Raw genomic sequence first — 15,304 nt, 5'->3', positions numbered from 1 at the left:
CCAACCAGTGACCACTCATTCACATCTTCATACATCATCTCATTCATCAGCCAATTACTCATTCACTACATCACTATCCACTGTTCCATCCATTCATCTATCAGCTAACCACGTACACATTCACTACATCTCCATCTCTCCTTCCAACCTCTCATCCATCAGCTAATCACTCACCCACACTCACATCTTCATTCACCTTCCATCCTCTAATCCATCAGCAAAAAACTGACAGTCATTCACATCTTCATTCTTCCCTTCCTCTATTTTTCTATCCTTTCATTCATCATCCAATACTGATTTGTTCACTATACCTACATTTATCCTTCCATCCTCTCATCCATCAGCTAATCCATGACAACACTGACACATTCATCCATCCCTCCAGTCTCTCATCCATCAGCCAACCACCCATGCACTCACTACATCTTCATTCATCCTTCCATCCTCTCATCCTTCAACCAAAAACTCACCCATTCATTCACATCTTAATCCATCCTTCATCATATCATCCATTAGCCAAAACTGACCACCCCCTACATCTTCATCCATTTCCCCATCCTCTATCCATTAGCAAACGAATCACCGTCTTCTCTTCCATCATTCATATCTTCACCCAACCTTACAACTTTACACCCTCTCATCCATTAGCCAATCAATGACCACTCACTACGCCTTCATCCATCTTTCCATCTCTTATCCATAAGCCAAGCACTGACCCACTCACATCTTCATCCTTCCCTCCATCCTCTATCCATCAGCCAACCACTGACCAACACTCACATTTTTATCTACCCCTCCATTCTCTTATCATGAGTGAACAAATCAACTAGTCACTACACCTTCATCCTTTCTTCCATCCTCTCATCCATCAACCAATCAATCACCCACTTATACATCTTCAAACATCACTCCACTCTTTTATCTATTAGCCAGTCATTCATACACCACATCTTCATCCATTCTCTATACTCTCACCCATCAGCCAACCACTGACCCACACTCTCATCTTCATCCATTCCTCCATCCTCTCAACCATCAGCTAACCAATCACCAACTCACTATATCTTCATCTATCCCTCCATCCTCTAACATAAAAACCAATCGTTTATGCAGTACATCTTCATCCATCCTTCGAACCTCTCAACTATCAATTAACCACTGACCCGCAATCGCATCTTCATCAATCCTTCCTTCCTCTATGAGGAAAATAATCACCCAGTCACTCCACCTTCATCCATCCCTCCATCCTCTTGTCCATCAGCCAACCAATCACCCACTCACTACATATTCATCTTACCTCCATCCACTCATCCATCAGATAATCATTCATTCACTCACTACACTTTCATCCATCCTTCCATCTTCTCATCCATCAGCCGACCATTCACCCACTCACTGCCTCTTCATCCATTCTTCCATCTTGCCATTCTCTCATTCATTACCAAATCACTGACTACTCTCCACATCTTTACTCCCTCCAGCCTTTCCTATGTCAGTCATTCCTTCACCCATTCCACCTTCATCCATCCTTCCATATTACCATCCATCAGCCAATATCTGACCCAGTTATTCACACCTTTATCCATCCTTTCATCCTTCCATCCTCTCATCAGACAATCATTCATTCACTCACTACATTTCATCCATCCCTCTATCTTGCCCTCAGCAAACAACTAATGTACTCACTACATCTTCATTTTTCCTTCCAATCTCTCAACCATCAGCCAAACACTTTCCACTCATTCACATCTGCATTCATTCTTACATCATACTTACTCATTCTTACATACTTACTCATACTTACATACTCCTTCATCACCCAATCACTCAGCCACTCAGCACATCATCCTCCATCCTCCCATCCCCTTTTACATGAGCCCGTTCACTACATCTGTGTCCCCACTCATACTCTCATCCAACAGCCAACCAGTGACTCACACTCACATCATCTTCATTCATCCCTTCATCCTTATGTCCATCAACCAACCACTCACCCATTCATTCACATCTTCATCCATACTTACACCCCCTCATTCATCAGCCAATCACTATCGCTCACATCTTCATCCATCTTTTCATCCTCTCATCCATCGCCAACCACTAACTCACACTCCCATCTTCATCCACCCTCTTATCCTCTTACTCATCAGCTATCCAATCACCCATTCACTGCATCTTCATCCAGCCTTCTATCCTCTCATCCACCAGCCCACCACTCGCCTACTCATTCAGATCCTTATCTATCCTTCCATCCACTCATCCAACAAGAATCTATTTAGTATTTACAACATTATGGGCATTGCAGATGCAAACATCAATTCAACAATCCTCTTGCCCTTGGGGAACACAGTGTAGCATGAGAAACTGACATGACATAAAGCAATAATCATTTCTGGGTGTAGGAAAATAATTCTTAAGAATGAAAAAACGTGGGTGTGCTAAGCCATTAGCTGTGAAATAATATATGACATTAAAAAGAAAGATGCTATGCATGACAATAGCAGGTAGGTGTTGTGAATAATGGGTCACAAGGCATCCAGTGAGCTGATGAAGACTATGGGAAAAAGAAAAAATGTTTATTACAGAATATTAAATGGAAATGGTAGGATTAAAAAGAAAGTGTATGTGGCGAGGAATGGCAGTTAGGTCATTAAAAGAACAGATGTTGGTTTTTTCGTTGTGATACATAAAAGAATTTGAAGGGAAGAAAGAAAGATGAGTGATACATCAGGGTGATGGGTGACCTCCTACTCTAGGCCGTGTGCCCCTTACACTCTACGTTAGGAACACACTGGGCCCTTGGCTTCTCTTCCCCAAGATGCGGCCTCCATCCCCTACCCTCCGCAGGGCCGGGCTCGGAGCCCAGCCTCCCGAGGAGGGAGTTGGGGCTCTCAGGGGAATCCAAGGAGAGCGGTAACTCCTGGTGGCGCCAGCAAAGGGTTTGTGCAAAGGGCGCATGCAAAAGTCAAGTAAAGACACAAAAGCTGTCCTTGTTCTAACAAGTTAAGAGAAAGAAACACACACAGAAGATCCGAGAGGTGGACTGAGATCCCACCCTGGGCTTTGCGGGCGGGGCAAAGAGAGAACCGGGTGGGGGGTGGGGTTCACAAGGGAATTCCACCCGACTCCTGTCCTGACACTCAGCGTCTCAAAATTGGAGACCCTTAGAATTCCAGATCCAAGAACCAAAGACTCTAGGAGCCCAGACCCAAGGACATTCATGCACTCAACATCCCCAAGACAGAAACCATCGAACCCAACCCCCCACCTGTCTGGACACCACTGGGTCTGCCTGGAGCTTCTCCCACTGGCCTATCTCCACCCACTGTGATGCCTGAGAGCCCCTCGGAGGTTAGGGGCTCTCCTGAGGGGTCCTCTTATTCCCCCGTGTTTTCTCTGGGCGCATGGCCAGGACACCCCCCCTCCCCCACTACACCCACCACTTTGTCTTCCTCAGCCTCAGCTAACTCTTTCAACAACCAAACAAGGGCTCTTCAGAAAGACCCTCTTAGTGTCTTCCTACTCCGGGCCCCTCCCACCCCCACCCAAGGGTGCCCCTTGGGCTGGCTGGGAGGCTCTTGCGGGACCCCATCACAGCAGGAATATCCAGGGGTGGGTAACAAGTGCAGCCCAGGCTTCAGGCCAGCTGAGGCAGAGCCCGGGGCCCCCAGGCTCTGAAGGAGGAGAAGAGCGAAGCCCCAGTCCCACCGCAGGTCCACACGGCCCTGCTCACGGCGCCCAGACACACGGTGCAGCGGGGAGCCCTTCCGCCTGTCCAGGCCATAGGAGACGCACCGCCATGCGCCGCCATGTTCAACTCCAGATCAATCCAAGCAGGCAGCTGATGCCGTGCCATGGCTCCACATGGGGAAGGCGAGGAAGGTGAGGAGGCCGAGGCGCGGCGGCCCGCACAACAGGCGGTGGCAATCACCCCCGCCCCCCAAACCGGCGCCTCCCTGCCAGGTGAAGGGCACGTACCAGACACATGGCTTGTCAAGAGCCATCCTTCCAGTACCCCCTTTACCCAGCTGGCAAGATCACAGGAACCCTAGACAGGAAGGACAGCCCCTCCTCCCTCCCTCCCTCCCTTCCTTCCTTCCAGTCGCTCATCCATTCATTCACCTGAATCAAATTAAATGTGGTGGTTGTACTTACAGACTCAGAAGCCCAGCTTTAACTTCATTATAGCCCTGAGTTCATGAAACCCTCCCTGCAAAGTCTTAATTATTCATTCATATGTCACTTTTATTCTGCATTCCTTCCTTTATTATTTCTTCCCAAACTGCACCTTCCCCCCTCTCACTCCTCCTCACATTCTCTCATCCTTTTACACTCAGGGGCACAGGAGGCGGCGCCAGGGAAGCCCGTGACACGCCCCCACTTCTGCTCAGTGCAGCTCCGTTTCCCACGCGTTTACTCGTGTTCTTTCACTCGCTCACACGTCTGTCCTTTCTTATTTAGTGGGTTGGTTTTTTTTTTATCAATTAGGACTCCTGCGAAATAATTGTATTAGTCAAAACCCCATGTGCAAAATAAACATTACTGGCCTGCATTCTTATTTGCATTTACAATCTTTCTTCCCTGCATTTAGTCACCTTTTCCATTTAGCATTTATTGTTTTATTTATGGACCTCAATTGCCTATATTTTATTACAGTGCTTGTTCTGGGGCTGGTGCTTCCTCAATTTTTCATTTATTCTTTGAAAGGTGTATTTATCTATTTAAGGAGTATGTATGTAAACCAATTATAATCCCTGTTCAGACAACCTCTCTTAACTAACCATTTATCACTCTGGTTGTTTGTTTATTATCTTGCTTTTTTCGGGGTTTTTTTTTGCCCTGGACCCAGGATAGAATGGCTTCATCCATGTTTAGGACTAAGGACAACTCTGTAACCAACCCCAACGGGGCTTTCTATCGAAGACGCACTGACGTTACCTCCCCGTGGGCTGTTGGAGGGGTTTTTTCCTTCTCTTTCACTTAGTTTCATCTAGCCCTTCCTCACCTCTTCAACTCGGATGCTCTCCCCCCCGCCAACCCCCCGCACCTGTTGGCGTTCCCCAGGGAGCGCAGGTGACAAGGAGGGCGCTGCCGTTCCTAAAGCAGCGGCTGCCGGGTCCAGTCATCCTTCCTGCCACTCCTTTATCTCACCATTCATCCTCCTATTTACGGACCTCAGGTGCCAAATTGGAGTAACCATCACCTGCGGTTCCCCGAGTCTTCACAACACCCATCTGTGGGCATCCATTTGCTTGTTAATCCCTCGTACAAACAGGTACCCTTGCTTTAGGGTTCTTTCTGTGACCTCGGGAGTCAGTTTTCAATCAGCCATAATTCTGGGGTCAGGATGTCATCTCATTTTTTTTTGTTCTAGTGTGGCCCTCTCTCTCCTATATTCTTATTCATATATACATACAGGGTCTGGCAGAAGTAAGACCTGTTTAAGTGTGGTTGGTAGGGTAGTAATAGAGGTGTAATAATTTATAGTTTTAATTTGAACATTTCACCTAAAATGTCAGTGTACTTGAGTGTGATATTGTTACAATACAGAATTACATGCTTATGATTTTGTAATAAAAGATTTTGTAATAAATACAGAGGTGTTATTTGTGCCGGACCCTGTATATTTATTCATTCAATATGTTTTTATTGCTTCTATCTATCTCGTCATAATTTTCTGTGCCCCCCGCTTCCTTGCTTTCTCTTTTCTGCATTATTTTATCCGAGTCCTGTTGCAGAAGCCGAGACGCTGAAATCATCGTTTCTCATTCATTCGTTCGTTTGTTCATTCACACCACCACGCCTTTGACCAACGCCTTTCTTTTTAGACAGGTGGGCTTTTTTACTGATGCACCTCGCTATTTCCCACTAATTGCATTTAATGACTGACACTTGTTTGTCATATTTAAGCCCTGGCGCGGTCAGGACCTTCTCCTCCATGTCTACTGTCATTGCCTTTCCTACATCTCTCCCAGTCCTTCCTTCCATCTTTCAAACTTTTTTGCTCTCTCATGAAACACACCCATTTATTCCGCCTTTTGTGTATGGTTGTGTCGGATCATCTATAAACTTCAGGGCCGCATATCTGATTAACATGGGTGACGGGCGCGGAACCTGTGCCCTCTCACGCATGTAACTGTTTGACCTGCTTCCTTATTATCTTGTTTACTCCTCTTGCGTATGTTGACTTCCTCCCCTTCTTAATTGTTTTCCTGCCAGTCTTTGAGCCTTCCTTTCTTACTGCCTACCATTGTTTTGGATTCCAGGCCCCCGGGACTGGCTGAACCCCAACCCCTCCACCCCCGCCTCGCCAGTCCGTGCAAACCTTTCCCCCTCCTTCCCTTCCTTCATGCGCCCATGTGGTCCTTCTACGTCAATTGCTGCTGTTTCACTTCTAGGCGGCTACGGCACCTCACTGGCTACTCGTTAACCTGTAGTCAACGGGTCCTCCCCTCCCATGGGTCCCGCCCCCGCCCCGTGTCAGCTTGAACTGTTTCCTGGGGGGATGGGGGATGGTAGGGGGGGATGAGGGCTGCCCCCGTCAGAAGCACAGGTGAGACCCCCACCCCAGAGCCTGGGTTGCACGCCCTCCATCTTATTCCTAGGACGGCTCTCTCTCAATCTGTGCATTTATCTCTGTTTGTTAACTAATTAGCTTTCTTCTTTTTAAGATAACTTTTCTATTTCTTTTCGCTTTCCACTGTTTCTCCCTTTCACTCTCTCATTCCTCCTTTCTCACATCCCCTCGTTCTCAGAGCTCGGGCGCCAGGGACGGACGCACAGACGCATCCCCCGGCCGCCTGCAAGCACCCGCCCTGACGCGGCAGCCCCGGGCTCACTGATTCCTTCCAGCCGCCATTCATTCGTCCATCCTTCCTTCCTGCTTCCCTTTTCTAAGGCGTTCACTCCTCTCCCAGTGGGATGGAGTGCTCAGCCTGGGACCAGGCACGAGCCACGGCTTGCGAGCGCCCCGCATCACCAATACTAGCCTGACCCCCTCCTGTGGACCTACCCGTTTGCCTATTCGGTCGTTGCCACTTTTTGTTCTTCCTGTCTCTCTTCTGCCACAGTTGCCTATACACCCTCCTGTCTCACCTGCCCCCGCTCATTCCCAGAGCTTGTGCCCAGGGAGAAAACACGAGCCCCCACCTCAGCGGCGCGTGGCCACGCTGCCCCTGCCCCACCCTTGTTTCCACAGTCCCCCCACTTCTTTGCTTAGACGCTTCCCATGTCACCCACAGCGCTGCCGCTTTGGACTTGGACTCTCCCCAGCCCTGGATTCGCGACCATCTCTAACCCCTCCTTCTAGCTTCAGGACCCCCATTACTGCTCCGCACCCGACCTCTGCTGCTGTTTCTTCCACATCTCTGCAGTCACGCCGAGGTGCTTTGTTTGTTCTCTCATTCCGTCGTCCTTCCATGTAACAGAACTCTGCTCCCAGGACCGAAGACTCCAAGCCCCTCACGCCTCAGAGTCCCCCAGGCCTCGCTGCCCACCCCGGGCCAGGTACGTACTTCACTCTCTTTTTTTTACTCAGGGGAGGGGGGAGGCTTGCTTTCCCTTCGATACTTATCTATTTATTTATTTACTTATCTATTTATTTGTACCCAGAATTTTTTTTTAAAAAGCCTGTTGGTTAAAGTTACCTCTCCTCTTTGGTCCCCTGGTTCCCCTTTCCTTTCTAACTGTTCTTTTCACTCTTCCTTGGTTAATTTTTCTGTGCCAGGAGCGCACACGTGGACGCTTGGTCCCAAGGCTCAGCTTCTAATAACCCAACACGGTCCGCCTTACATGCGAGCGTTGCCCGTCGCCAAAGCTTTAAAAACTCTTCCTTCCTGGGACTTATCATGTTGCTTCTTGCCAGTGTCCTCCTCCTTTCAGTCCCCGGTCCCTTCCCTCCCGCACCTTCTCCTTTTGACCGGCCTCCTCATTTCATCCCCCCTGCCTTGGTGTGGGGTTCCCCCTCCCCCAGGTCCTCTTCACTTTTTTATTTTTATTTTTTTCACAGAAAGCCATACACATAATAAACGTATACGTACACAGCTCTACGCGCTGGAGACGCAGGCACACAGGACACCATTGGACCAGCCTGCATCACAAGCCTGTCCACCGCCTGAGTTCCCCGCCCCTTTACTGTCATTTATGATGAGAACACTTGACATGAAATCTACCCCAAGTAGCACATTTTTACACATACAATACAGTATTGTCACCATTGGCTTACGCATTTCAAAAGCATTGGTTCTTTCTTTTATTTACCTGTTATGCTTCTATTGAAAACTTTAGGTGGTCTCTATTTAAACTGCACACGTTTCTCCATCCACGACGGCCTGACACGAGTTCATGTGTGGCCTTATTTGCACACTGAGTTAATATTTTATTGACTCATATATTGATCGCCTATGCATCAGACTGGGTCCTGTTCAGTGTACACGCTCATCCTGCTCGCTCACGTCTTTACCTACCCATTTGTTTAGTCCTCCCTTCATGCTTTCGATCATCCATTCACCCACTCACGTGTTTGGACCATGTAACAGATACAGTAGCAGCAAAATGACCTCCCACCCAAAACAAAAAACCAAAAAAACAATAATCACCGTATCTTAGACCTTCCTCTTCCTCCCACCGAGTTGGCCACCAAGACCGGGCTGTGCACCGCCCACAGTCCCCGTAGCGGGCGCAGGCACAGCGCACGTTGGCGTGGCCACACCCTCCCGGGGCTCACACCCAGGAGCTGCCTGGGGCAGGGCCGGCGTGTCCCCCAGGCCCTGTGAGTGGCCGCCCTCGTGGGAAAGCAGTTTCAAGGCCAGGGAGTACACAGAGACCCACATGTCAGACACGGGCCCCCCCCCCATCCCCCGGGGGGAAATGGCGGGTGTGGAGACCATTTTTCAAGAGACAGCTTGGTGTGTAGCCATGTAAAATTATTTCAGCCTTTAAGGGCAAGCACAAAATGAAGTACCCATCACCATCGCTGAGGGTCTCAGTCCCAAACAATAACGAAGGCCGAGAGAGTTCGCCGGACAGTGTGAAGGCAGAATATTGCCCGTTCTGCTCCCCAGACATTTCAAGGGCGAAAGCAAGGTCGCTGCAGCTGGAAGCCCGTGAGAGAGGCAGGTCCCTCTGCCCTAGGACCCTCCTTGGCCCGTGCAGGGCACTTCTAGTCTGCCCTGCAGCACAAGGAGTCCAGGGGACCCTCCACAGTGAAAGAACCATTCATTTCGGGGAGCAGAGGGGGAGAAATTCTTTTGGGGTCCAGCACCAGAAGCTGCCAGGAGAACTCTCTGCCACAACACAAGGGTGCCAGAGGTCCTGCCTCAGAACACGGGCCCCCAGGTTGCCACCAGACTCAGCTGGCTGGGCTCCTGCCAGTCCCTCCCACAAGGCTCAGCTGATGTGTGCTCGGAGCGGCGGCCCCCGCCCTCATGGACAAGGCCACAGACGTGTGCCCCACGCCCCAGGAACTTACGGTTTTACAGGGGCAGGGCGCTGGGGCTGCATCCGAGGTCCCTTCCCACAAAGGATTCCAGGCGACAGCTTCGGCTGGAACGACAAAGCACTAGTCACTGGACAAGAACCTCACCCCACCGTTACATGCAAGCTCTCGACCTCAAGCGCTCGCCTTCAAATCGGAGTTCTAAAACAGCGAGTCGAGGGAGGCACGTCCTCATCATTTACAGCTGCCCCTCGGTACGTGTGGGGCGTTGGTGCCCAGGCCCCCCGAGGATACTGAAATCTGCAGATGCTTGGGCCCCTTACGTCCAGGGCTGTAGGACTGGCACGCAGCCCACGTGCTCCCTCGTGCAGACAGTAAGTGACCCCCAGGTTACCTGTGACACCTCATACAGTGTAAGTGCTGCATCAGTGGTCATAGGGAACAATGACAGAAAAACCTGTACATTTCAGTACACACGCAACTAGCAGCCACTGTAGGCCTGGAGACACACTACACGTTGTCAGCAACAGCCTAACTTTTTTTCCAAATATTTTCAATCTGCATTTGGTTTAACTCAGGGGTGTGGAACCCGCAGACACAGAGCCGACTGCATCTTGGCTCGTGGATTGTAAGAAATGTGCCACACAAGTGCAAGACGCTAATGACAGGGGAAGGAGGGGGGGAATTGGGAATTCTCTGGACTCAGCACTCACTTTTTCTGTAAACCTAAAACTGCTCAGAAAAAAAATCTATACATTAAAAAAGAAATTGTAAGTGAGCAGAGTTTGGACCTGTGTTTGTTGGAGTCTAGCAGGGGGAAGTAAGCAGGCGGGCCAGCGGGCGGCCCGCAGCGGCTGAAGCGGGAGCAGTGAGGTGCGTGAGGGCGGAGTCGGGCGCCAGGGTAAGAGTGAGGGAGGCACAGGCTGCCCCTGGCCCTCCGGCGGCCAAGGCAGAGGCTCCCTCCAACTCCCCCTGCCCTGACCTAAGCCCCTGGGGACAGCCCTGCCACCTGTGTCCCTCCCCTTCCCCAGGGCATCATCCACTGCGGCTCCCAAGAGCTGGCCAGGGAACCGGGGCCCCACCTTTGACTTCCACATCTTCCTTAAAATTCCTTCCCTGGCCTTAAGCCTCCCAAACGCCGTTTTCTCCTAATTAGTTGCTTTTATATCCAAAAAACTAGAAGTCTTTTAAAAATGTGTCGATGAAGCAGTTATCAGCTCGTGGGTGACCAAGGGCAGACTCTGGTCATCTGAAGGCTCAGGGACCTCTGTTTTGTGCTGGATCCCACCCGAGATGTGCCCGTCCCTCCCCAGGAGCACCCAGGGTGACTCCTGAGCCAGGAACTGCAGCCAGAGGGACCACAGGCACTGCCACTACCCACAGCAACAGGAGCTGGGAAAATACTTTGGGGTGTGTTCTGGTTTGGTCTCTTTGGTATTTTAATGGGACCAGCAAAATCCGAAGTTGCTTCCTGCCTCTGCTCTGGAGGCCCCAGGAACCCCCAGAGGTCTGGACTGCCCCAGGTTATCTTTCGTGCAGACCCCAGGCTGCTCGAGGAAGACGCAGCCGCGGCTTCAAAGCCGCGTGCGCCAGCCCCTGGTCTGCCCCAGTGCGTTACTGACACAGAGCCGGGCCGTAATCGGGCCGTAATCTTAACAATCGCCAGAGAAGCTGCAGAGATGGGTCGCTGTCTGGAACCAAAGGAAAACATAAGGCCTCTTCACAGGGTCCAGGGGAACAACTGCCACACGCGTTTCCTCAGAGACCTCACGAACGCGCGCGCGGAGCTCACGATCCACACAGGAAGTGCGGGCGGGCCCAGGGACACCATCCTCCACGGCTTAACGGGATCAGAGCACTCTAGGCTCAGCATCCCAAGATCTTTAAAGTCCCTTTTATCTGGAGGCAAACAGGACCTCGCTGATCAGGCCCCTCTTTGGTACAAATAATGGTGGATGTTTAGAGCCGTAAAGACATGAAAAGACTATTTTTAATAAAATGATGATGTCCAGAAATAGAGCCTGTAGTTTACACAAATCAGCAGCCTTGCCTGCTCCCTACCTGTTGAGTAAAGACCACCCTCTTAGAACTTCCCCGCGCACGCCAGGCCTTTGCAGAGCTAATTTCCTGTCCCTTTGTGAAGGCCGGGGCCCTGGGCATTACGGGCCCATTTATGAAAACGGGAGAGGTAATTGGGGCATCTTTTGAAACCCTGTCCCCTCTGCCTCGCCGGCCCCTCAGCCGTCTAATTCCAGTTGGCCGGGGCCGCGGAGGATGTTTACATACGCCTCTTCCTGGAATCTCACTCTTTGCTTCAGGAGTGGGCAATTAGAGAGAATTAGGGCCTATTTGGCGCATGGGCACCGTTAATGGAGCGAATGGCAGAGGCAGCCTCGGGAAAGGCGGGCTGCTGGCCTAATGGAGGCTGGCAACGGTTTTGATTCCCCACTGCAGCTCGCAGGTATTGTAGTAACCAAGGCCACCCCGCAGAGGCTGCGGCCCCTCATGGCAGCGGAGCGGCGCGGCCTGACCCCGGGGCCAGGAGCTCTTCGCGAGGGCGCCCGGAAGCCCAAGGCACAGCCAGGGCCACCTGCCGAGCCGGGGCTGCCGCGGGCACCCCGGCACAAGCCTGTCACTGATCACGTCTCCAAGAGCTGCCTCTCTGATGGCTTTTTCAGGAAGTCCTCAGCCGCGCAGGTCAGGGCACCAGCGGGGGTAGTGCCCAGTGTCGTGCGACCCAAAGGCACAGGGTGAGCCACCAGGGAGGGGACAGCCGGCCACCCCCTCCCAGGACTGCAGCCACAGGCTGGTCACATTACACAGTGACCGCTCCACAGCCCAGAAAGGCTTTCCAGGGCTGGCCGGCGGCCCACCCATTTCGAAAACGGCTCTAGAAAACACAGTCCTCGCACCAAACAGCCCCGAGGAGCACGTTCAGGGTGTAAGCACTGAGAATAGGTGTTCAAGGAAGGCTGACCAGGCGGCCAGCGAGCGACCGCAACCCCTGGGTCAGGCCAGTCCAGCGGGACCAGCCTCCACCTTGGGCTCAGGTTTCCTCGTCTCGGAAGGAGACCCTAACTCTAAAGACCCAGCAAGGAAACAGTGCAACACAGGTGCCCACAGAAGCAGCCGGGAGGGACCCAGGGCTCCAAAGGCCCTCAGATGATGGCGACTGCAGCTCCATTTTACAGGTGGGAAAATGGAGGCCCAGAGGGCCGGGGACAGGGCCTAAGTCACCACGGCCGGTGTTGTGCACAGGCTGGAACCAGGCACTCAGAAGGCCTTGAAGGGGCTGCTGCTGACCCCGGGGCCTGAGTAGCAAGAGGCACTGCCTTCAGCCCCACGCCCAGCCAGGAGCCTGGCGGGGGCCCACTCTGGACGCTTGGGGCCTCTGCCCCATCCCCGGGGCCCTTGCCTTTCCAGTACTGACATCCCAGGCTCCTCCCGCCTTGCTCAACAGGCAGGGCTGACAGGCGACTACCCCAGTCCACAGGCAGCGAACTGGGGTCCCGAAGCCGGCACTGGCCAAGACACGGGCCACTCTCCGTCCAGGGACTCCCTCCTCTCACACAGGCCCTGGGCCCTGGTTCCCCCGGAGGGTCCCCCGCCCTCAGGGCGTGTGGAGCAGAGGTGGCTGCTCCCTCCGACTCCGTGGGTCCCCTGGCTCAGTGCTGCCCTTATCCCGGGGGTCGTGCTAACTGCCCCATCCTCCCAACCCCAGCAGGGTCCTGTGGACCCCGAGCCCTGAGCCCCAACTTCTCACCCTGTGCCTTTGGGTCATACGCCTCTCCCCACCCATGAGGGGGTCCCCAAAAAAGGGCCGGAAAGGCAGCAGGAGGCGTGCAGCTGCGGCCCTGGGTGGCCAGCGCAGACAGGCAGTCGGCCTCTGGCCCCCCGACGGTGCTCCTTCCTCAGCTTTCCATCCCGAGCTCTGTCCCCCGGCCCCGCTCTGCCCCTCAGCCCCACTCTGTCCCCTTGGCCGTCTCTCGGGGCGCCAGGCCCAGTTTGATCACATTCGTGTTTACGGGCACGGCCACTGCTTCTTCCTCCTGAGAAACTTGCAGAAAGAAAGCCCTAGAACCAGGCGCAGAAGCATGGCCGGGGTCACACTGCTGGGGTGGCTGGCGAAGCGTGCCATTGTGCAGCCTCTTGTCTGCGCCTCTGGAGGCGCACACAAGGGCAAGGGGCCCCGGGGGCGGCGGCCCCCGCAGGGGGCACGCACATACTCCCACACCCTCCTTCCCCGGGGAAGGTAATTGAGGTTTTCTTCTTTTCATCTGAAGAAAGGCACCTTCTATTGAAAGAATGTATTCAGAGACCTGGGAAAACTCATCTGCACTCAGCCCTCCCAATTATCCCCAGGTGGCTGTCCCCCACGGGGGCTCCCCCACATTCCTTTCTGCCCACGCCTTTGTTCCCATCTGAACGGTCCCTGGGAGCTCCCAGGCTAAGAGTCCCCTCCTTAAGCCCCTGCCAAAGACCCTATTCACTGCACGGAGAGGAGCCGGGGAAGGTGGTGGGGAGCCTTCCTTTGCCCCGACCCCAGGGCGGAGGACTTAAGAAGTCTCCATCTGGATTTTTTTCTAAGCCCAAAGAAATTGGAGAGCAATTAAGAGAGTCAGGACTACACCCTCCGCCATGCTCTCCCTTAATTAACTCCTCTCTCACACACATCCCCCCAAGTCGGGGCCCACCCCGGCCTCCGCCACCCAGCACCTGCTCTGCTTGCTGGTCCCCGTGACCACCGAGGGCTTAAGGGGGCAGGGAGTTGAGGAGACAATTACAGATATGTCTGGAGACTTTCTAATCACGCTTAGTGCCCAAGACAATGGCCAGAGCGATCGGCTTTCTAATGAAGACTGGAACCTGAGACCCAGGTCTAAATCCCGGAAAGCACCAGAACCCTGGGATGTCTGGGCACCTCAGGGGTGCGCCTGTCGGGCGCCCGGCCGCTCGCCGTGGCAGAGCTGGGGGTGCCTCCACTTCTACTGGGTCCGAGGGGACCTGGGCCCCGTCCCCCTGCTGCGCTGCCCGGCTGCAGTGCCCCGGGGCCCTCTTCCCACCCGTCCTGGCTCTGAAATGGCAGCTCAGTCCGCGCCCAGGCGGTGCGCCCGCCCCTGCGACCCTCTGCCCTCAGAACCCCACCCTGGCCCTACACCCAGGCTTCCATCTCCTTCCAAATGGGAACCCCACCCTTGAGATGGCCTCGTCTGGAGAGTTGCAACTCCTTTCCAGAATGTTCCATCTGCTCACGCCGGAAATGGCAGACGAAGCTACACTCTCTTAGTCCTATTGGTGGACGGGTCATGGGGCTCGACGCAGAAGAGGGGAAGGGCAGCTCGTTCTGGGGACCTGGCCACAACCTGTTAAATTCCAGTCTTCCTGGAAGAAGACCAGCGCCCCAGACCTCTCCCAGCACAGCTGACGACGCTGGTCTCTACGCTGGCCACTGCCCTTTCACCCCGTGGGGCCTTAATTGGTGTCAGTTCTGTGTAAAGCCGCCTCCCGCTTTAAAAAGTTTTAAATGAATAGAAACGTTTTTATTGCTAACCCTTAAAAGGAAAAATTCATTAGCAAGCTCATTAAGGACGGGCAGACTCTTCTTTCTAGAAGTCAGGTTGCATAAAAAAAAAAAACACCAAACACATTTACATCAGTTCATGTAAATGAATGATTAAGGGACACGTGCATCCTGTTGCCCTTAGTCTTGTCAGGTTTTGACATTAGTTGGAGAAATGTGCACAAACGTTCTGCGTTGGAGTCCCAAGCCAGGAGACACTAGGTCGGGGGCCCTGGAGGCTCCCTCAGGCCCCACCAGGAACCCTGCAGGTGGGAAAACTGGGGGGTGAAAGAAGGGGGCACCTTTTC

At 53.0% G+C, this 15,304-nt stretch overlaps 1 protein-coding gene across 6 annotated transcripts in view; it reads right to left on the bottom strand.

Annotated features, from left to right (window-relative positions):
- The window catches only part of LOC129066206 (uncharacterized), a 39,779-nt gene that overhangs the window by 12,975 nt on the left and 11,500 nt on the right, over positions 1-15,304 (bottom strand). For all 6 annotated transcript variants that reach the window (XR_008528668.1, XR_008528669.1, XM_054567726.1 and 3 more), the window contains one exon: positions 9,470-9,543. Coding sequence is in view for 4 of the 6 variants with exons in the window: in XM_054567726.1 (XP_054423701.1) it covers positions 9,470-9,543 (74 nt within the window). In the remaining 2 variants the exon portion in view is untranslated. The remainder of the gene's footprint in view (positions 1-9,469; positions 9,544-15,304) is intronic.

The sequence above is a fragment of the Pteronotus mesoamericanus genome, unplaced genomic scaffold (genome assembly GCF_021234165.1).
Source record: "Pteronotus mesoamericanus isolate MK-2021 breed Mesoamerican mustached bat unplaced genomic scaffold, CSHL_Meso_final contig_192, whole genome shotgun sequence".
In the NCBI taxonomy this organism is placed as follows: Eukaryota; Metazoa; Chordata; class Mammalia; order Chiroptera; family Mormoopidae; genus Pteronotus; species Pteronotus mesoamericanus.
This window is presented reverse-complemented; position numbering and strand designations above follow the sequence as displayed.